At 38.2% G+C, this 24582-nt stretch overlaps 1 protein-coding gene across 4 annotated transcripts in view; it reads right to left on the reverse strand.

The window, feature by feature from the left end:
• Window positions 1-13056, reverse strand: part of LOC139975736 (uncharacterized) — a 34471-nt gene extending 21415 nt beyond the window's left edge. For 2 of the 4 annotated variants that reach the window (XM_071983853.1, XM_071983849.1), the window contains exons 1-3: window positions 7221-7379; window positions 2338-2473; window positions 1141-1395 (exon numbers count right to left, since the gene is read on the reverse strand). In XM_071983853.1, the coding sequence (XP_071839954.1) occupies window positions 1141-1367 (227 nt within the window). In that variant the 5' untranslated portion in view covers window positions 1368-1395; window positions 2338-2473; window positions 7221-7379. Of the gene's footprint in view, window positions 1-1140; window positions 1396-2337; window positions 2474-4740; window positions 4824-7220; window positions 7380-13034 lie in introns of those variants that run through there. The other 2 variants (XM_071983850.1, XM_071983851.1) reach the window with 2 other exon arrangements.
• Window positions 13057-24582: the final 11526 nt, after the last annotated feature.

Here is a 24582-nt window from a genome sequence, read left to right on the forward strand (position 1 = left end):
TTTAATTCCACTAACAGCCTCTGCAGAGCTTAACCACAAATGTAAACAAACACTGCAGAGACTGGGAGACAAATTAAAAGAGCTTTGGCAAAAAGGTGAAGGCTCAGATTTTTTTAAACAATGGGGATTAATTGTAATTAATTAACTTTTGACCAAAAATTAATAGGCATCACCTTATTCATACACAATCCAACAATCATCAGTTCAACTTTGAATGTGATCCATCAAAATCTTGAGGAGATTGAGGTATTTGAAAATATTACAAAGAATGACCCCCTATGACCCCCTAAATGACATTTGACCTCAACTTTCCGAACACCCCTCGTAACCCTCATCCCGAGGAACGTTGTGACCAAGTTTCATTATAACTGGCCATACACTGTACGAACGGAAGCAATTTGAAAATATAGGGCCGCGGCCCGGGCCACAAAAGACCCCTAGTTGATCTTTGATCTCAAATTCATGAACACCCTGAAGGTAAAACTTCCATAGTACTATCGTGACAAACCCTCAACACTGTACCATGGAATTTGTAGGAGAAGAAGCATTTTGCGTATTTCCACAAAATGGCCCATTACGGCCCACAAGTGACCTTTGACCGCAAATTTCGGACCATCTCTGATGGCCCTATACCCAATGGTCATTGTGTCCAAGTTTCATGAAATTCCATTAAACACTGTGCGAGTGGGAGCGGTTTTACCAATTGTTGACGGATAGAGTGATAGACGCCGCACTGTAACAATAGCTCACACCAGCATGCTGGTATGAGCTAAAAACAACCCTTCACAGTAAACTGTAACACAATATACATATCTCATGGTTGTGAAGTCTCACAAGCACAATATAACAGTATGTACAGTACCCAGAATAAAGTTATCATTGTGCATACAGCCTATTAATGTCTTTGCTAGTATGATAACATTTAGACTGACATTTCCTTTCAGTAGTTATTGATATTGCCTCCTAGATACTGTAGTAGAAAGTAACATATATGACTAATGGCCAATAGACAAGAAACATCTCAAAGTCAATTATTATGTTACAATTCAATATACTGTACATAAGTACAGTAGCTCTGCTATATTAGCATTTATGTAAAATGTACTTAAGCAGAAGGAACATGCAACTCTGTAATAATACCTTTCTTCTCCAGAAGAGGCACGTTGCTGCCCTTCATCTCCATCCTCCTCATGGTCACTGGAAGCAGATTCCAGTACTATAACTGAATCCATTGGAATTACAGGCTCTGTATCTGTTGTAACATCTAACAACCCCTGTTTCTTCTTTCTTTCTTCCCTGATCTCCTCTAAGCTTTTCACTCTCCAAGAATCTTTCTCTGCTTTGTCTACTTTCTGCTTATCCGACATAATCTTCACAATCCTTGTAAATAATACACTGAAATGAGTCAAGATACAATAGCTGTTTAAGCCAGAGTGACATTAAATCTTCCAGTGCTAACTTACAATATTTATACGGTAAGTGTCATCTATAATACTGTACCATAAACAAATTCAGCTGTAATTTCAATGATAAAGAGCTCTCTAAATTCTGCTGACCACAGGTAATTTTTGACCATCAACAAACACAACAGGTTATTCACACTTATTCTAGGGAAGTGTCAAATAAGACTTTCCCCTTCGTTATAGTAAAAATGATCTCTCCAACTACTCTAGGTGTAATATTACAAGCACATTGGTTTCCTTTCAAGACTCCCATGAGTGGATAATTTGTTTCACAACAGTACTTAGTAATGTAATCACAAACTTGTGTACCTTCATTGTTGCATTTAAGATACCAATGTTGACTACACAATGTGGAAGGGAGGGATTGTACATAAGTAAATATTATACAAGAGAACAGGGATGACATTGAAGATGCCAGGACGATATACGGAGGAAGGGAATGCAAGGGGACAATCACACAATTCACTCTGATCCAAAACTCCCTCTAGACAATGTAATTTATTTTATTTATTTTTTGTGGTGAAAATTCTATAGTTGAGTGACACTATAGTATGTGGTGTTTTACTTGGTGTATGGTTGTTCATACTATGCTTATGTAGGCCTTATTTTTCAGACAACTGAATTTGGCCCATTTTGACAACCTAATTAAAAATACAGTATGTTATATGTGGCAACCTGTAAAATTCCTTCAAAATCTACCTACTCAAGACATCCACTTGTACTCAGTCAACATAAATGCAAGTATCACAGAACTGTCAACTGGTTATACACGTGCCTAGCCTTGGGGTCTACTCTGAACGACATGAATACACAGTTCTTAGTAAAATCTCTAACAACAACCTTCTGGTTACAAAATCAATTATCAGCACTGTACCTGTTGGGTACTGTGTGGACCGGTGGTTGTGCTCCCACAGCAAGCAAAGTGTTGCATTGGATAGAAAAAGTGTAACTGCAGATTTTTCAAAGGATTATCTGTCAGTCACCTTACTGTAGCTGCATTGCAGGTAATCCTAAAAAATGTAACAAGAATGTTAATCACTTTGAACCGATTTGCACTTCAAAAAAACGTAAATGGAAAATGAACGGAAAACTTGAAAAACCAAGACAAGAATAGTTAGAATACAGTAAGCAATCAATGTGATATTGTGAACACTCTGGTTATGAAGACCAACATACAGTATGCTTCTATTAATCCCAAGTCAGTGATAGCTCTGGTGATCAGATGGAGTTATTTTGCATTGTTGATAAACTCCTACAGAAGCACAAAGGACCAGTCCTCCCTACAGTAATTTTGATTCCGATCAAGCTCTTGCTGATCATTTCTCACACTTCTAAGAGAATATTGAAAGCATAGAAAGTCCTTCACTTCTGACACATGATCACAACCTGAAGTGACTCCATCATGTATTCTATTATTCCTTCTACCGAGTACCGACAAATGAGATGGAGGTAGAGAATATTATAATGAAACATGTGATCTATACCAGCATATGATCAAGCAGAATATCAATGTGTTTGTTCCTTATATCACCAATATTGTTTATATGTCCCTGTCAACTGGATCCTTTCTGGAGAGTCAGAAAGTTGCACATGTTCGTCCACACAAAATTGGCCTGGATAAAGTTTAAAAAATCATTGTCTCATTACTAACCTCAAATTCTTCAGGAAAACCAACGAACCCGTAGTGTTTTCTCGGATTAATGACCATAAAACTACTAATAAATTATCTGATGTCTTTTAGTCGGCATACAAGCCATACCATGGGACAGTCTGCACTTATGCAGAAGGTATATATTATTAGAAGGTACAGGAATATCTCAGATGATGCGTGTAAGACTTTAATCCATGCCCTTGTGACATCAAACTGGATTACTGCAATGCCCTGCTACAGTATATGGCCTGCCTCACAAGCTGACCGATCGCCTTCAGCGAGTTCAGAATCGCGCCTCACGGCTTGTAAGTCGCACTCGTAGACATGAGCATATTACACCTGTATTACGTGACTTACATTGGTTGCCTATTCATTGCAGGTTCAATTATAAGATTCTGTACATATAAGTCACTTAATGGTTTAGCCCCTATCTACCTCTCTGAATTAATACATAAATACAAGCCTACTCGATCTCTACGCTCAGAATCCAAGTCCTTACTTACCAAACCTGTCATTAAAACTTCTACATACAGAAACAGGCGTTTCGATTACTCATCTGCGACATTATGGAACAGTTTATCGGAGGAAGCTAAGTGTGCCAAAAATATAGACTAGTCAAAAACCTTTCTATTTAGATCTGCATTACATTAACCGTGCTTTCTATACTATTTATATTGTCACAGTATTACAACGCATTTTCCATTTTGCATTTACAGCGCTTTTAAAATTTTAATCTTACACATATATATTTTAAATTTTAAGAATTTGTATGTATAATTTTTGATTTCCCATTTGCAGTTTTTATACAATTTATTGTCAGATTGTATATAACAAATTTTCTACCCTTTTTATACCTTACATTAACGATTTATATATTTATATGTTTGTATTTTACTGTAAAGCGCCTTAGAGCAATTTCTGATTGGATAAGGCGCTATAGAAATTTTGTAAAATAAATGCAGTCTGCACTGTATGTTTAAATAAAGACATCCTCTCATTATTGGACAAAGCATATGCCACTGCTCTAGTTCTTTTAGACTTGAGCGCCACCTTGATACTGTCGACCACAATATTCTTCTTTGTCATCTCAGAGATCACCTCGGTATACAGGAAAAAGCCCTAGATTGGTGCATATCATACCTATCACAAAGACCACAGTACAGTATGTTTGTATCTGAGAAGCAACCTCTAAACCTGTTATTTTAGATTATTCTGTTCCACAGGGCTCTGTTCTTGGCACGCAGTGGTTTAGTTAATATACAGTACTTACAGTCCAAATGAAATCAGGAACCAAGAGTTACAATACCATGCTTATAAATGCAGAGGACACCCAACAATATATATATATTACATTCAAACCGACTCTATGCAGACCATCGAATTGACCCTCAAACTTGGGTGTTATTTTTTATTCTTCCACGATAATGAAGCCACACATATCAATGTCATTCGGTCATCTAGCTTGTAGTACATTCGGATTATAGGTAATATTTGCAAATATTTGAATCTCAAACTCGATCCACATACAGTATTGCACTCATCATAACAGACTAAACGCTCAGGCATATCCATATCGACTACACTAAGGCACAAGAAACCAATAAACACAGAATAATGAAAACTCACAATGAGCAGCTTAGGCTCAACAGAGGCTTTATACAGAACGATAGGATGCACTCACGCTTCAGACCCAAAATGTACAGACAACACTGAAATAGTGTTGCGCCGATATCACCAATATCGGTTTTGGCCGATATCCGATATTATCATCCCAATATCGGTCCGATACCGATACGATACCGATATTTTTTAACAGACAAAATGAAGGCAAAATCGTACTATAGTCATGCATACATTCACAAATAAATCTTCAAGTAAACAACAAAATATGGTGTTTTGTTTTCCTTTTGTCCTAAGTTGAAAAGAATGACTTTTTTCCTGATTTTGAAAAAGAGAATGATAATTGAAATCCAACCAGAATCTTTTTCACTGCAGCGCTGCACGCGATAATAAAATGGACGCAGTAAATGTGAGCCTTAACATCGTAATGACATACAAGTAGCTACAGTGTTAACGTATGCTTGCAAAATTGCATCCTTATTAGGTTACGAACTGTTGATCACAATGTAAAAATAATAATTTATTGAGTTTCTACTCAATGTACAACTTATTCACTTGACCGTATAGAGAAAAAAAAAACCTGAAAATCAGTAGAGAAATGACCAATTGTGTACGGAAAGTAAGGTGGTACACCTTTCAAATATTACGAAAGATCGAGCAAAACACTTTCGAAAAATTCACGCAAAACTGGCATATCGTACTAAATGCAACTAATGTCATGTAAACAAGGCTCTAGTGCATCCATTTATGAATATACCGTAAGACCACATCTGTTTTTAAGCGGGTGAAAAAAGAAAGTATTTTCTAGAATTTCCAAAAATACGGAAAAAATAATATCCTACCATAGTTAATTGTATAGCAAATAGCCTAACCATCTCGGCGGTTACGGATCTCACGTAACTGAAAAGTTCCCTGGCAACTTGCCAAAAAATGTTAACAAACAGGTGTTACAAAGGGGATGAGCTCACAGTGTGTTTGGGAAGGTACCTGGGAAAATTCGCAGCACATGTACGGCGGTAGTTGGGTATAGGGTTAAACACCGCAGTTGTAAAAATGTACGCATTGTGCACGCTATTCATTGTTAGGCAGTCTAGAGACAGGGCTTTGCTGAACGTTGTTTGTTTCATAATATCGGAAATTTTGTAAGTTGCACTTTTTAAAGATTGAAAGACAGATTAAATCTCTCTTCATTTTATAACATAATATAGCTACTCTAACTTGTCATTTTAAAATTTTCATCTGTTTCGTGACAATTTAAATCAAAAAAGTATTTTGCATACTCAATTTTTCGGGGCTTTATCCCCCAGGATCCCCACAAGGGGTTCTACCCCATGACCCCACCAAGGCCCTAAGGCGGGCCCCTGGACACTACGCCTTTATGCTCGCACGCTACGCGTGCTCGGCGTGTTCGCTGGGCGAACACCGGCGGGAAATCGGCAGTGTGTTCGCGGAAAATTGAACAAGTGCAGTTATGCATCATGTTCAAGGTTTTCACGGAGGCCTTTGAGAAAATGAATGGTTAGTACAGTACAGTGTATACATGCTGCACTAATGCTATGTGTAGGCCAAGGTTCACGAAGGTCATTGGTTATATTCGCGCGCCGTAGACGTGTTTTATAGGTTTAGGAGGGTCAGGTATCCATGGATATTAATCGAAAATGAATCTGAGTTTAACTGACGCTAAAGAAATGGATCGTCTTGGGCAGATTAACAAATCATTGCAAGTATAAATAAGTAGCTCTGCTGTGAAAAAAATAGTTCAATATCGGTTTGCTGTTATCGGCAATTAGGCAAAATTTTACCGATACCGATATGCTGCCGATATTGCAAATATCGGCCGATACCGATATTGAAAACGATTATCGTAGCAACACTACACTGAAACAAAAACAAAACCAAAGGCAGCGTGGGATAACAGATTGAACACAAAAACACACAGATGACAGGAACAAACAATAAATAACTCCACAGTAACGAACCACAAAGTATTTTGATGATAAGAAAATCCCAGAAATGAACAAGTTTTAAGAGCTCTGATAAGTATGTCATTATGTCATGTGTACGATTCAGCGACACAACTTAACGTAGGGTTGTTTTCAGGCCAATGCACTTGGTTCCTTGCAACTGAGCCTCCTCGTTTTCAGAAAGGTGTTTTCCGACAGTTGCGGGGTATTCTATAATTACTCCAACATGACAAACACTGCATTCCTGACACTATCATGCGGTCGTCATGTACTTATCTATATCGACATTTCGCTAAACACATACCTTTGAGGGACTATAGCAGAATTGAATAGAGCCGACGTCGAACATGACATAGCCTAGGCTACAGTGTGCACAACACAAGGCTAAGCAGTAACTTAGATGAAGTATCTAGGCCTAACTTAAGGCTACTGCAAACAACGTGGATGGTAAATTAATACTTTATTTATATTATGCTTCGTAGCAGGAACTCAAACAGTTACTTCATTAAGATATATCCTTACCTTGGCACACCAAATATCTTGAAACAAAACAGTTACTGGATAGTCGATGAAGACTTCATCCAAGTATCACATGCCGTTATCTCTAGTCATTATTGCCTTGCAGCAATTTCGAACTTGTGTTATAATCTGTTTGAACGTAGCAGCCACTATCAGCAGCCACTAACAGCAGCCAATAGTGTATACATCAACGATACACGCCGTTGGCCACTGATGTTGGTACACTATGACGAGCGCTGGGTACGCTGTGGCGGAAACGTGGATCCCCAGCAGCCACTAAGGGCAGCCTAAGTTAGCCGACAATAACAAGACCATTCCTTTTTCGTACCTGTTTTATAGCGATAATAATTAACGCTATGCATACTGTAAAATGCCAATAATTGTACCATATGAGAGATAAGATGTTGCTCTTTCATGTGATATAATTTTGGAATTTAATGGTGGAAGATTTCTGCATCCATATTGAACTGAAACTTGTGATCCTACCAAATCTTGTGGAGAAAGGCGTTAATTACGGCAATTTTTATACCATTTTTTATCTTTTTTTTTTCAAATGTCTAAACAATTAATTTATGAGAATATGCAACAGTCAACAGAGGTACAATGACGATGTTAAGTTATTCCTCTTACAAGTGGTATGAAAAAACAGTCCGTAACACTTTGATTTAATAAATTCGATGGCTACAAACCGTTCGATCCTAACAGGAGTGGGATGCAAATGGGAAAATTATAGGGTGTTTCTAAAACGAATGACAATTGCGTTACACATAACGAATGACAATATGTTGTACACACTAAAAAAGTGCGCTGACTAAAACGAATGACAGTAATGACAGCACAGACATTTGCTTCAACCGGATATCACAGTTCAGACTTCGTGGGTATCTAGATCTAGTAAAGTACGGACAAGATAAAAACGCACCTTATAGTAAGCGAAATTGTAAGTCTGATATTAAAAAGTAAATTTAACGTCATTTTTCCGATATTAATTGTTAGAAACTAACAATACTATAATCTTGAAACGGCTTCAGTTATCTTTCTATATAAATCTACAGAGGTAAAAAGCCCAGCACTCAAGCGCATTCTCACACAAAAACTTTCCCTGTGGTTTCTATCCGTAAATTACACCAAAACCCTGCAACCACGTTATATGCGATTTTCCTCAAATCATTTTTGCGCAGAAAACCAATAACCGCATTTACTCCAGTCCGTTAATCATTCTATCTCTTCTCAATACTGTCCTTCGTTGTCATTCGTTGTAATTCGGTGTCATTGGTTGTCATTCGCCTTCATTCGCAAATGCTAATTAACCCTGTACAAAGTCAATTGTCATTCGTTTTAGTTTGTCCCGAAAATTAGCTCAAAATGCGCGGTAATGTGTTGTGATCCAAACGTATTATTACTTCAAAATCGATTAATTTGGGTTGTCGACCTAGTTAGGAGGTCCGGTTAGCATCACTTTATGAATAAAAATTTCTTCTTTCACGTGTTATACCTACTATTGGTAAGAAAGCCGATTTTTTTTACCAAAACTGGCCTAAATTAGTTTTTAAATATTGATTAACTTTTTTTTGTTCTTCAAAATCGATTAAGTTGAGATATGGTGCCTATTGAGATGTCCGGTTAGCACCACATTAAAGTAAACACGTTCATCTTTCACGTGGTATATCTCTACTATCGGTAAGAAAACTGATTTCTTGACCAAAAGTAGCCTTAAAGTTTTAATCCCGATACGGACCACTCTCTAAACGCGCTGTATATGCGTAATGTGTAATGATCATTAAACTGTTTAAATTTTTTTGTTCTTCAAAATCGATTAAGTTGAGATATGGAGCCTATTGAGATGTCCGGTTAGCACCACATTAAAGTAAAAGGTTCTTCTTTCACGTGGTATACCTCTACTATCGGTAACAAAACTGATTTCTTGACCAAAAGTGGCCTTAAAGTGTTAACCCCGATACGGACCACTCTCTAAACGCGCTGTATATACGTTACTTTGTAATGATCATTAAACTGTTTGAATTTTTTTTGTTCTTCAAAATCGATTAAGTTGAGATATGGAGCCTTCTGAGATGTCCGGTTAGCACCACATTAAAGTAAAAGGTTCTTCTTTCACGTGGTATACCTCTACTATCGGTAACAAAACTGATTTCTTGACCGAAAGTGGCCTTAAAGGATTAACCCCGATACGGACCACTCTCTAAACGCGCTGTATATACGTTAATTTGTAATGATCATTAAACTGTTTGAATTTTTTTTTTGTTCTTCAAAATCGATCAAGTTGAGATATGGAGCCTACTAGGATGTCCGGTTAGCACCGCATTAAAGTAGAAAGGTTCCTCTTTCACGGGGTATACATCTACTATCGGTAACAAAAATGATTTCTCGATTAGATTTATTTATGGTGCAGTTTTGTCCTTCTTGTCGGAACAAACTAATTATTTGTGCTCCATAGCTTCTCTTTGTAGCAAATCTAATTCTGTGCTCCACCTATACCGAAATATCAGACTATAAAGGCAAAATATGTAATCAAACAAAATTGATAACTTTTCGTCGTACTGTATTTTCTTTCAAAAGAAGTTAGTCATTTACCTTTTTGCAGCATGCCAAAAAGACCACATATAACCAACATGAAGTCTGTGTGGAATACATTGTACATTTAACATACGATCGGATACTTTAGTACGATTCATCTTGCATTCCTATGATCTTGAGGTTCTAAAGAATGACTGACGATATTAATCTCTCTTCTCGTTACCTCTTTGTAAAAGTATAATTTGTAATATTATCGCAACAATAAAACGTCTTATAAGTTACACAGACTCTCTATGAGACATGGCAAACCCTATATTCACACTTAGTTACATCCAGTAGCATATCTCCAATGAGGGTCGGTTGCCAAGGGCACCCACACCCCTCCAAATGACCCACACTATTGGAAATAATCATAATCCTTCCCTATTTAAAACACAAACACTTCATAATTTAGACAGTATACCACATCTCAAAAGAACAGCTCACAAGTTGGCCCTCATGAAGAGTGTAATTGGTTAAACTCACCTCCCCACCCTACCCACACACATAATGCGATTAAGCCCCACCCACCACCCTCGCATAGACAAATTCTTAGCTACGCCACTGTTTAAGCCAGTCTTAACTCACTATTGACCCTTTCTAAAGTTAAGGGAAGCGTTTCTTGTTATATTGCATTAATAATTTTGAACAATACTCTCTAATAAACGTGCACATTTCTTTCACTGATGTTAACATACTGTTACATCAACATACAAAGGATGAAATCTTCCTCTCTCAACTCAACTCTTTGCAAGCGTATGCACACAGCTAACCAACAAACACACTCCATCATATCAAAAATGCTACATAAACCATCATACCATATATGGAACAATACTTATTACCTGGTCCGTTTGCTGTGTTATTCAGGAAAATGATAATAAAACCAATTGCAATGGCAACCGCTTAATCTTCAATCCACAAGATACAACTTTACAGAAAATGTCCTAACAAAAATTAAGACATAATAAAATGGTCAGACAAGGGAAATGACAATGTAAAACAATTTGGATGAAAATTAATTTTAAGGTTACTTATATTGATCGGTTGCTAAGTAGTGCTATATTATCCTTTCCTGTGATATTCTCATCAACAGCATACATCATATATACAACTAGATACGCAAGAAATTGCAGTCTTTGTAACATTTTACATCGGTACTGCTAGCAAAATAATCCACATATAATATTTATAGAATCACTCTATTCTCTTGTATTTCTTTATACATTAGTCTTCTCAGGTTAATTTGTCATGGAAGTTTGGTTACTTTTAAATTTAAATGCGTTGTTGAAAAGTATGCAATTACTTGCGATACAGATATGAACTCCACAATTCCACCCATCTAATTGAGTTGGATACTGAAAGCATTTATGCAAAAGAGTATATGATCTATCAAAATAATGTGGTCTTTTTAAACTCCTCGCAAAAAGGTGGCAGGCAATTATGACCATGAAACGACCAAGTGCACGTTTTGTATTCACTGGCAAAGCACAACCCATGGGGTCTAATACATTGACATGTAAAGTAGATGACACTTTGTAAATGAATAATACCCAATGCTGTTCGTCTGCACAATATGGTGATAAAATAATGTCGTAATGCTGATATAAATTTTTGGTAAGCAATCTGGTCGTTATAGAAGCTCTGACGCAGTCATTCATTGTTAAATCTTCTTCAGACATTAATATCAACATTTATATCATCTACAATATGCAAGTCAATATCAGTTTCACTCCCTGCAGATATGTTATTCCAAACATTTTCAGTAGCCTGAGAACTGTGGATCCTCCTGTAATGCTGAAGGATGGAGTCAAGTTTTTTGTAGACCTTTTCACAACTACCTATCCCACATTTTAGAGAAAAGTTAGGATCTTGTGAATGGATGAATCTGATGTGATTTACCGGGGCATTAAATCTTACTGATTGGTATATTAGTGACACACTGGACAAATTTACATTCCAGGCATCTTTCACCTGCAAAAAAATTAAAAATAGCAGAGGATTGAGTGGTTCCTTGCTACAATTTTGAGTAATCTGACTTGATTTTGGTATAAAAGAGCTAATGAGACATAATAAATGTTATCACCAAGCAACATTACACAAGTACCATTTTCAGTTTTGACCCCATTTCCTCATTGATATTCATGGTAAGCACCAAAAACGATAGGGTTATTCCACATTAACAGCAGTGCCCTATTGGGTGATTTCATGACTTAAGCTAGCTGGCATCACCTATATATGCTCATATTCACCCATACATACATTTTGATCTGAATGCACACTGATTAATTCCTTAGCTTTGAGCAGAAAAGAAAGTTCTCTAATTATTGACATGGTTATACTATACCATACAAATTGTAAGTTTTTAAAGGTATGCTGCATTGGCGGCAAATATGCCAGACATTCAAAAATCTTGTGTAATCATTTAGCATGTCTGAGAACATTTTAATAAGTTAGCAAGGAAAGTACTTGTGGAAAACTTATATTAATTTTAGCATTTATTTTTTAGCATTTTATTTGGGCCAATACACACTACAGAAGTACCTTTAAATCATTATGTATAGTAATGTTACTTTTTCTAACTTATTTGTATAAGGCTGTAACCCCCTAAGACCTACCGCATTCAAAGACAATAGCCTAGGGCTAGGGCTATGTTATCACCAAAATGTAGGAAATTGATATTTTGAGTAACTATTGTTAACGAATTTCAAGCCATTCACACTAACAGGTGACATACACGTCGAGGTGGTTAGGCCATTCGCTTGGCACAGTGCCTATCTGGTAGGATGTCATATTTTCGTATTTTGGAAATTTGTAAAAAAAATCTTTTTTTCTTTCCGCGCAACTCCAGAGGTGGTTTGGTATTTTGGATATGTTCTCTTTTTCAAATAATCGGAAGGAACCGCCCGATTATGAAAAAAAAATAAATAATGGGTACTCGGTATTTTGTGTTTAAGCATAAAGGTTTAACACTATCACTGTGTAACGGGTTTGCGCACTCACGTTAATATACCTATACAGGCTAAAGCCTAACGTACGAATATAAGCTACGAACAAGTTTTTACAATCACACTACCGCAGACAATACATAACCAAAGCCTAGCCTGTTTTACCTTGTGTGCAATTCTAACGACACAAATCCCTCCAGTTGACCCTTATATACAAAACGGTGAACGGACTAATGATTTAACTTTGGTGAACTATAACCTTAAGACACAACGAAACAAAGAACAACAATTTTACCATGAAATTCAGTCCGTGTTTCGTTTCCTTTATGCCATCATCATGGTCGTCATCGATTGTGTGCTTGCACGGTCAGTCGAGGTTAGATTCTATATCATGCACTGCAAATACCACTGATCTACACTAGTTAGTGTAGATCAGTGGCAAATACGCGAACTCACTATCTGCACAATATTAACACATGACATGTGTTCAGTTACTCAGTTTCATTTGTAATTTACATAAGCGGAAGCGAGTATTAACAAAAAGTCTTGGGTATTATCTACATTGTGTCCAAGTTTGGTAAATTTACGCTGGAGCTACGTGATATAATAAAGTCGTTATAAATTTAAACGTTATTGCTGAGTAGTTTTACTGACTTTCGCTACGTTTATCTCAAGTGAATAAACATAACCCTGTTCGTTCGAAGTTAACGCATGTAAGGAATATTTTAAATCCTGTGCTGAGTTCTTGTAAACGAATTCGCATACTGATAATTATACGATTTATGGGAGGGTGTGAAATCATTTTTGTTACCGATAGTAGATGTATACCACGTGAAAGAAGAACCTTTCTACTTGAATGTGGTGCTAACCGGACATGCCAGAAGGCTCCATAACTAAAATTAATCGATTTTGAAAAAAAAAAAAAATTAAACAGTTTTCTGATCATTACACATAACGTATATACAGCGCGTTTAGAGAGGGGTCTGTATCGGGGTTCAAACTTTAAGGCCACTTTTGGTCAAGAAATCATTTTTGTTACCGACAGTAGAGGTATACCACGTGAAAGAGGAACCTTTCTACTTGAATGTGGTGCTAACCGGACATCCCAGAAGGCTCCATAACTAAAATTAATCGATTTAAAAAAATTTAAAAAAATTAAACAGTTTTCTGATCATTACACATAACGTATATACAGCGTGTTTAGATAGGAGTCTGAATCGGGGTTAAAACTGCATGCATGTAAGGCCACTTTGGGTCAAGAAATCATTTTTGTTACCGACAGTAGAGGTATACCACGTGAAAGAGGAACCTTTCTACTTGAATGTGGTGCTAACCGGACATCCCAGAAGGCTCCATAACTAAAATTAATCGATTTAAAAAAATAAAAATAAATTAAACAGTTTTCTGATCATTACACATAACGTATATATAGCGTGTTTAGATAGGAGTCTGAATCGGGGTTAAAACCTTAAGGCCACTTTGGGTCAAGAAATCATTTTTGTTACCGATAGTAGAGGTATACCACGTGAAAGAAGAACCTTTCTACTTGAATGTGGTTCTAACCGGACATGCCAGTAGGCTCCATAACTAAAATTAATCGATTTTGGGGAAAAAAATTTAAACAGTTTCCTGATCATATACACATAACGTATATACAGCGCGATTAGAGAGGGGTCTGTATCGGGGTTAAAACTGCAAGGCCACTTTTGGTCCAGAAATCATTTTTGTTACCGACTTAGAGGTATACCACGCGAAAGAGGAACTGTTTTACTTAAATGTGGTGGTAACCGGACATGCCAGTAGGCCAGGCGCGGCGGAACGGGAAAATTATTGGGGGGGGGGGCTAATGTGTGGAGACTATCTAAGCGGAGCGCCACCATCGGTTGGCGCGGAGCGTACAAGAAAATTTTGGGTTTTTCAAACCCCCAGATGGCCGGAAACGGCACTTCCCGAGTGTTTTATGCTGCGAATACCTTGCCCTAAAATATGGGTCTCAAGCCTGCAATTTCTCAGATTGCACGTAAAAATCTGTAAAAACATTGTAATTTGTATATTCGATGGTATTTTAAGAGAGTATCTATTACTCGTAGTGTACTCGCAAAGACGTTTTTGAGTGTAGTAAATTACCACTTGCAATTAAATGCAATAATTAAATAAATGTCATAAGAAAAACTGAAAGCATTTCTTAATGTCAACAAATGGGTAATTCCAAAACCATGTGCAGTTGCCAAACACATTTCTATGAACCAAGCACTGTCACGAATGCATGTACCCTATAGAGTACAGGTGAAATGCTAATATTGTGTTTTTGTTATCACACTTAAGGCACTTTAGAAGGATATACCCTACGACAGATACATCTCCAATTAGAAGGAAATGTCCCTGAAGGATATATCCATGGGAAATGTGCTACCATTAGAAGGATATATCCTTCAGGGGATGTTGAAGAACTGGCTGAAATGAGGCAAGTCATTGGCCTAAGACGAAGTTGTGTTGCGCTTACAGGTACTCAACTCACACTCACTGCTTCTCCTTTTCACGGGGCGTGAAGACGTGGTTGCATGGGGTAATGTGGTCTATAGCCAGGGGACGGGCCGAGGGTCCCCCCAGCATTTACTAAAATTATAACACCTATATATGCATTGAAAAATGGGCAGATGCACGTTTCGGAGCCTTGGTAAATATTGGGGGGCTTATCATGCATTTGCCCCCTCAACTTTTTCATTGGGGGGCTGAGCCCCCCCAAGCCCCCCCCCCCCGGTTCCGCCGCCACTGCAGTAGGCTCCATAACTAAAATTAATCGATTTTGAAGGGAAAAAAAATGTTAACAGTTTTCTGATCATTACACATAACGTATATACAGCGCGTTTAGAGGAGGGGTCTGTATCGGGGTTAAAACTTTTAGGCCACTTTTGGTCAAGAAATCATTTTTGTTACCGATAGTAGAGGTATACCACGTGGAAGAGGAACCTTTCTACTTGAATGTGGTGCTAACCGGACATCTCAGTAGGCTCCATAAAAAAAAAATTTAAAAAAACTTTCTTATTTATGCACTAATCAGGGGCGTATCCAGGATTTTCCAATAGGGGGGCGTCAGGCATGAATGATCGCCATCCTGGGGGATGGGTCTAAGGGGAGGGGTGTACAATTTTTGCTTTCGAAGAAGGGCTGAAATGCAAAATGGTGTCATATGTATGGGCGGCGATCCGTACTTCCGAGTGGGGGGGGGGGGGGATATGACCTTGTTGACTATCTAAGCGTAGCGCCACCATATGAGTTGGCGCGAAGCGTACAAGAAAATTTTGGGATTAACAAACCCTCTAGATGGCCGGAAACGGCACTTCCCGAGGTTTCCAAGCGGCATATACTCAACTTTAAAATAGGGATGTCATGTCCGAAATATCTCATAATCAGGATCCAAAATACTTTTTTTTTTAATTTCGGGTGTTATTTTGGGAAAATTGCCCCTGTCAATCTTGTTTCAGGCGCAACGTTAGAATGTTCGAGAGCTCTTTTATATTATTCGATGAAGAAAATGGCCTCATGCAGGCTATTATAGGCCTATACACATGCAATACACAATTACACATAGTTACATTCCTAGGTACCGATTGCTAGGGCATCCAGGTGAAACGTGTATTAAGCATTACCCTGGTTACATGAGATTCTCAGCTGTTCGAGGGAACATGTACGTGTGTAGGCCTACTATAGGGCCTATATGAATACTATGAGGGTGCATATATGTACTATATCAATACCGTGGGCGCAATAATACATTTTGTTGTTATAGGGCCAATGAAGCCTAAAGTCAACTATTTTTGCTTTATAAAGACGCTTTATTTGAAAAGATCGCACTGCGTTTATGGTAGGCGAGAAATGAAGCTAAAAAAGAGCCGTACATTAACGAAGATGCATAAATGTAGGCATGAGAATATTCTTATCCCTGGCATTTGGTGGGGGGGGGGGGATATGGTGCATTACATCCCCTCCACCCATTTTCATGGGGGGATATATCCCCCCTCCACCCAGGATCGCCGCCCATGGCCATATGTGATCCATTTTTCGACCTTAATAATAAGCAACATTTCCAGTAAATATGGACACAAAATGCACAATTTAGTATGGCTGGCATGTCACTTAGTGTTTATAGTGATAATACAAACACAATTACCATCTATGTTTCTAAAACTATTATGCCGCCGAACTTCACCAGAACCTTTTTTTGGCAAACAAAAAATAAAGCATTATACGGGAGGGGGGGGGGGGGGTTGAGCGATCACCGACATCTCACATAAAGGTCGTCATCAATTTTTTTTTTTTTTTTTTGCTAAACTTTTTTTTTTTTGGTGACGGCCAATAGGGGGGCGCGCGCCTGTTGCGCCCCCCCTGGATACGCCCCTGCTAATTGAACAACACACTCGACCGCAGCGTCAGTTAAAACTAACACACACGACCGCAGTTATAGTACTGTGTGTCATGTCTTACTGTCCTTTTCTCTTAGTGGCTCATGATAGTGTCTGCTCTTAGTGGCTGCTACCTTCAAAGAGGCGTGTTGATTATACTACAGGTTCAGACTTCAGAGCCGTCTCTATATACGGCTCTGCTCAGGTTCAGAGCCGTATATAGAGATACGGCTCTGCTCAGGTTGCAGGACATACGCCCTCAACTTCATTCACGGCGACTATAAGCGTTCGAAGTATAGCTAAAATCGAGAGAAGAACTTACATTAGTCTTGGGTAACAAAAAATCCTTAAATCCTAAAAAAATCAACAACATTTTTTTTAAAACACCCTCCTACTTGATCCCTTTATCCACGACCTCTTAATTAAATAAATAATCCATAAAATCTACGCTAAACAGAATCTAAAAAGTTCCCTAGATCCTTTAGATTTTATAAAACTGGGAGGAGGCTTTAGCCCTGGCAGAGGGAGGGGGCCCTTGTTTAAGATCCCGATGACCAGAGGAGTAATACCCCATTGGAATTGTCCTCCTCTGGGGAACAGTCCAGTCACCGGGAACTATTTTTTATATTTTATTTTTTATTAGCATAAGGGTACATCCCGGCAGGGTGGGTTTGCCAGCCATTCCAAGAATTAAGTGAGAGCCAGCAAAGATCAGAGATTTCCAGCTCTTATTTGTAGCACTCCCTTGTGGACATCAACCATTTCATTCACTGGTAAGGATATAACGGTCAGTTTTATTCCAACATATTTGAATATCCAGAAAGAACAAGTCTTCCAATGTGAAATTTAGACAAAGTAAATGTCAACGTAAATGGCCAAATTGAAATACATGTTGACCCCATGATGCAATTTTTTGCCCAAACCTGTTGACCCTTGAATAGCTCAGACAGTGAAAACAGATAACTAGTTTCAGTGCAGGTTTAAAGCAAAACTCTCAAAGCAGATTTTATTTCCTGGGTGATGGTATGTTTTGTTGAAGTCCTATAAGAGACCCTTCATTAACTGAACTGTTTTTGGCCAATATTCACATAAGGGAATCGTACCACTGGAGAATTCACAGATTAATTGCAGCTTAAAGTTTGAGTTACCATCTTTAAAGGCATTGAAGACTCGCCCCAAACCGCATGCGGCCATCTGAAAAATTTAACTTTCCGTTGCTTGCAAGTGACGTTTTGTTTGTGTCGCTACAAAATGCAGACAGTATAGTAATGAAACGTGATACCGTGTTATCTTAACCTGGACCTGAGATGTCCATCGCTGTATTGTTTGTACACTGTGCTGTGGGTATTGACCGCAGCTGCATCTACTGAATGTAAACTAGTGTCTACTTACCGAAGGTAGCAAGCTGTGTGCGTATTTTCTAGGATCGATGGGGGTGTTTAACACTTCTGTTACACCTCATTAGAAACTAGGTCAAATTACCGGCATTAGACGTTTCTTTGTGTGCGAGTCTTCACACCCTTTAATAGACCGTTGACCAGGGGTGTGACACCCCCCCCACACCCCCGCTCGCTACGCCCCTGCCGTTGACCTCTACCAATATCAGTAGGGTACAGGAAGCTACCTGATATGCCATATATTCAACGTTTGTTTGATGATATATCATATTACAATCTGTGTTGTGTATCAGTCATTGCAACAGTCCAGTAAAGGCTAACACTAGAGCCCAATGGCCCTATCCAAAATTGGGTCCAGAAAATGTTGGCTTAAACGATTTGGTTCTCAGAATGGGCCCAACACAATGTTTAATCCAAATGAGCCTAAAATATTCATGACCACATGTCCCTAAAAATGAACCCAGAATTTTTTGGACCCCGATGGTCCCAAAACATTTAGACCTACATGTACCAGCTATTAACCAACAACTCTGTTCCAAGTTTGAATACAATCCAGTGTATGGTTGTGGAATGGTTGCAATTGTAAATGTTGGACCTCCCAAAAACTTGGACCCACTAACCGTTTGCGCCTCAATGGTTCCAAGAATATTTGGCCCAAACAAGCCCACTGAAAATAATATTTGCTCCCAGAAATTGAGCCTCCAAAAATGTGGGCCGAAATGGCCTCACAAATTCGGGACCAAAGATTATGTCCCTTCATGAACCAGCTATTCATCAAGAACTTTATTCCAAGGGGTATCTCCTCTTACCGAGAGAAGCACCCCGTTCGTCTTCGACCGAAACGGCCTGTTTCCCTGAAGAACTGTCTTTTGGATATCTTAAGCCTTTGTTAAGTTTAATATATTATTTTAATTATTCACGTGCAGCATAATAGTATTAATAGCATACTAACACATATATATTTAAGTGATATGGCCGGTGTGTGTCGGTTTATAGCAAATCGAGTGGTGGTTGTGGAATGAGAAAGTGCCCCTCTGATGTTGTGCCCCACACTTTTTGGAAGCTTCCTACCACCCCCCCCCCACCTCCCCCTCTGTCTCGATAGGAGTACCACCGTGCGTTTAACCCAAACGATGAAAAGTCTTGGGAAAGGGAGCATGAAAGGAGTTCCGGAAAGGAGAAATGGAGAGACGGGAGCATCTACGTCCAGGCCGACCATAGTGTACGGGAGCTTGAAAAAGAAAGGGGCTGTGGATGGTGACATTCAGGATGCAGAGCCTCGGTTGCACTGTCAGGATTAGATGATGATATTTTGCGACCCGTTTGAGTTTGATGCAACATCAGAATACTTTGATCCCATAAACGTAGAGGATTAGAATACCACCACCTTTGGGATTGAGATTAACTCCAGAGCAGTTGTCTAAGGCCACAGAAGTTTCCAAATTATTCTCGAAACTGACAACCAAAGGAGAAAGTGCGGCTCGTTCAAACTCGACAATACCTGTGGACGCATCCTATTACGACAGATTCGAAGCCATCGTTGGGAAGAGAAAGTATGCAGCCTTCCCAGCGAAGGCGCACAAAGCCAATGTTGCTGAATGTTTTATTTATTTTATTAAATTATATAATTTATATAAGGGTTTAAAGACCATCTATCTTCCACTGCAACTGGGTTGAGTGAAAATCTTTGCCAAAATACAGTACTTGGTGTGCGAGAGTCATAAGCCCATACAGTACCTCACTGTTACTTTGAACCGCTACTCTGTTAACAGGATTCGTTTATTTTCCCATTTATTTATCTTGCCTTTTAGCTGCAGATGTTTGTGCGAAAAATATCGCTATTTCTCCATTGCACTGCCTAAATCAAAGCGATCTCAGTTATGCGCACTGAAAATATAAGGTTGAAAGAGCCTCTATCTTCCAATCTCACCGTTGTTGTGAGTGAAAATCTTTGCAAAAAATTCCTAGCAGAAAGAACAGCAAACTTGTCGCAAACCTCCTAAATTGTATATTTTTGCAAAGTATGACTGACGTAGGAAATAATAGGAACAGTTTGGCCATTCTCTCAACTAGGACATTTTTTAGAGGGCGGGCTGTAGGTTTCAGAGAGTTTGGCCAACTGGCGATTTGTGACGTCACACGTAAACCGTGGGAACACAGATCAGTGCGTGGGAATCATAATAGGTCCAGATGTCATTACCAGTTGCGCGAAACACGAATAATACCACACAATAGTATAGCAGATTTGCACACTGTGCTCGTTGCGAACAAATGAAACGACTCAGAATGTCAGTTTTGACAGACATACGAGGAACGAAATGCATATCAGGTAATGAATTAAAGTATACGTAAGATAATGACATTTATGTTTATCTTCACGCCTGAAAAGCATAGAAACCTAGCTGAAAACCTGTCATTCCACTTGTTGATTAAACGCCTCATCCAAACGAAAAGCACACATCACAGTAGTGGCTATGCTAGATTACAGACACACAACTATACATCATTAGGCCTATAGGCTATGGTAATACAGGTAGATCCTACAATTAAATAGAGTACACCTACACATATAATGACAATTTATGCTTCACTGACTTTGTCAGGTTTGCAAATATTAGTAGTTGTACCATCGGTCATTGTCTGAAAGGCATTGAAGACCGCACGCTCTGAAAAAGTTAACTTTCCATTGCTTGCAAGTCTTCACACCCTTTAAAGTTAAAACTCCAGAAGTTACAAAGTAGGATTAATATTCGGCATAACCTTTTTTCCTGCATAAGTCATAGGGTTATGAATGGAATGGTTTGCCTGAGAAAGTTGTTTTGCAAGTGGTGTGAATGGGTTGAGGAATGCTTTGGACAAGTACATTAAGCATTGTATTAGGGTCTGATATTTTGTATCTTCGATTTTATTTCTCTCCCACCGGGTCCTTGATGGGGACTTGATTGTCCCTCCTGATACTTTTTTCTACAAATACTTAATGTGAGATTTAGCAATAGTGGGAGTCTCTGGGCAAACCTAAGACTGATATTGTGATGTGAATTTCTCAGGAATGTAGTACTAGGCTATGGTAGATGCAATAGATAAATGGGTCTGTTGAGAAAAGAAAGCCCCACAACAACTGGATACTGGTGTATGTTGTAGCTTAAGTATTTTCCATTAACATATACCATACGGCCATGTGTTTAATAAGGTTACATGAATCACACTGACACAGTATGCCTACTTGTCAGTTCTGTTAACTGAGCACAGGGCTGATGACATCTTTCGGTTTTTTATTATGCTGACACCAAATGGCCTTAACGATAATTATTAAATTGTTACTTATTCTTCATACTGCCATTACTGGCCTAACCTGAACAGTGATGCATTAAAATGCAACAAGTCTTTAAGCTTTTCATTTAAAAATTGTTTCAGCCTGTGCTATTTCCAACATGTGATTGGCAGGTTTCTGATTTAAATAGCTTATCAAAATAGAGCTGTTCTGTAAAGCAAGAAAATCACCATATGCATGCATTTATATGCATTTAAAGTTGCATTCTACCAATTGTAAGATTCTTTCTCTATTAATTGGGAACAAATACTTCTCCTTAAATATACTGCATCAGTTGTTGTCTTACTGTTGAGTTACTTTAATTGTAACAAACAGTATTTTATACCTTGCACACACAGTGATGCAAATAAATTCTTTTATTGAATGTCAAATTTCATCTCCATTATCTGTCATTCAATGAGATGCATTCTTTACTCGGTATTCATTTTACATCTAGTTTGCAGACCACAGATAATGAGCCCACATTAGGCACAACTCATCCTAATGCTGGCACCTCACCAACTACGACAACAGCCGTGAGCATGGTGACATCAGTAGACCATCCATACAGTTTGTCACATGTGACCAACCTATCAGAGGCAGGTTCATCAAACACACCAAGAACCATAAGTGAAGGTCAAATCCTAGATACCTGTAGATAGACTACCACATCGTTGCAACCTTCACCATCTGCTTTTATAATTCCATCATCTACACCCAGTCCCACAGCTCTTTCACATACCCCTACTATATCCACAACTAGCATGGCTTCAACATCTGGTCATCAGACTACTTCCTCCAATATTAGATCTTTGCCATCCAACCCTGCATCAGGCACTACACATCATGAAGATGACGAGGATGTCTCATACAGGTACTAATCAACAAACCAAAAAAGCATGAAAGGGCAAGGAATTTTCTGCTGGATTGGGATTCCACCCTGTCAGCTCAGTGTAACCTGCTATGTTCAATTTTCTTGGTAATTTCCTAGTCAATTTCCATTGCTCTTTTCATGCTTCTTCAAATAAGGGATTAATTTATGCCACCATAAAGATGTATCCATCTGTTAATTTCTTCAAGTAAATATTCCAATGTGATATGTGTAGTTGGGAGCAACTTTGAGAGGCCCTTTAAAACAACTATGACTTATATACAGTTTTGGAAAATGGACAATTAGTGATTTTGAGTGGGCTGATCGTTTAAAACCTTTCGACATTTACATAAGAGGTATTAAATCTGTCTGAGATCAGCTGCATATTAGGTTCATGTTGATAATATGTCAAATTTAAAGTATTTTCTTTCCAGAGGTATTTGTGTAGGCATGATATCTTTAATAAGAAGGCACACTTCAGCAATTACATTCCTAAAAGATGCAGCTGATTGCATCATCGAAACCTTAATGCATGTACAGCTATGCATTGATGGGTATTGTTTTACAAAGTTGCTTGTTTTGTTTGTGCATTGATATCATTACTATCTATTTATGAACTAATTATCTATTTATGAACTAATTATCTATTTATGAACTATTTATAATTCATACTTCTCCATTATTATGTTTTTAAGGTCAAACCTCCAAGATTACATTGATGTGAATGATATTTCAGATACAGACTTATAAGAAGAAGCACAACTCAATCCTGCAATTGCTGAAAGCCTTGAAACTTACAGGTACCCCATTATCACAATTCACTGCTTAAGACTTTTAAATATATATATAGTTCTTCAAAGTCTGGATTCGTTCTTGATGCATTACAGTCACATGAAAGTCATATAGTCGTGTATTATTGTGTCCTGCTCACTGAAAATCTGAAGCATCCAGTATGGTGTGTATTGTATGTACGCTTCAACCTAGGCTACAGCAGTGCGCGAAATACACAGGGCGGAGTACGACATGAAGGTGACTTACATGATCCTGGCAAATTTAACTCAGGTTTGTACATTGAATGGCAATTTTATACATGTGATTCTACTTCTAATGTGCTGAAAACCGAATGGGTGTGGGAGACTTAATGATAAAGGAGAAAGTGATGTTGAGAGCACAAGTGAGAAGACAAGTTTGATATGATCATGTGGAAACATGCTTGGTTGTGATCAAACAAAATTTGCTTCATTGAGGTACTAGTTTAATAACCTCACATTGAATTTTAATAGTTTGTATCTATCATGGATACTGAAAACTATGTCAGTTTCCGTTATTATGTTTGTATAATTGTGATTTCCTTTCCTTTGTCCTGATCTCTGCTACTAAATATTCTCTGTATAAAACTCTGTTCTGTTGTTGGTAGACACTGCATTGGTTCTATTCAACAATGATAATGTTGCCTAATGCTGAATTGATTGTAATAAAATTATAAAATGAAGAATATAAATACTTCAAACTATTCAGAAATAAATCAACAACTCACTGCAGCATCAACATGGTGAGATATATAGTTTATGATTTCTGGCATGGATCAATAGCAATTCTATATGAACTAATGTAACTCAATAGGTTCTGTAAAATAATCAAAACCTGACAAAAAAATCAGATTTCTATTTCTCTCACCAAAACAGCAGAAGAGAGGATGTAACTGCTGCATCACTGCTGCTGACTCTGAACCAGAAGATAGTCCACAATGTCAGGGTCTTCAGGTTCAATGTGAACAGGTTGCCATTGTGGGAGTGAGCTGTGAGAGGCTTTAAACGGTTATCATTTGCTGGGGACAAACACATCTTGGTCCATTTCACAGA

This window comes from Apostichopus japonicus, chromosome 11 (assembly GCF_037975245.1).
Source record: "Apostichopus japonicus isolate 1M-3 chromosome 11, ASM3797524v1, whole genome shotgun sequence".
In the NCBI taxonomy this organism is placed as follows: domain Eukaryota; kingdom Metazoa; phylum Echinodermata; class Holothuroidea; order Aspidochirotida; family Stichopodidae; genus Apostichopus; species Apostichopus japonicus.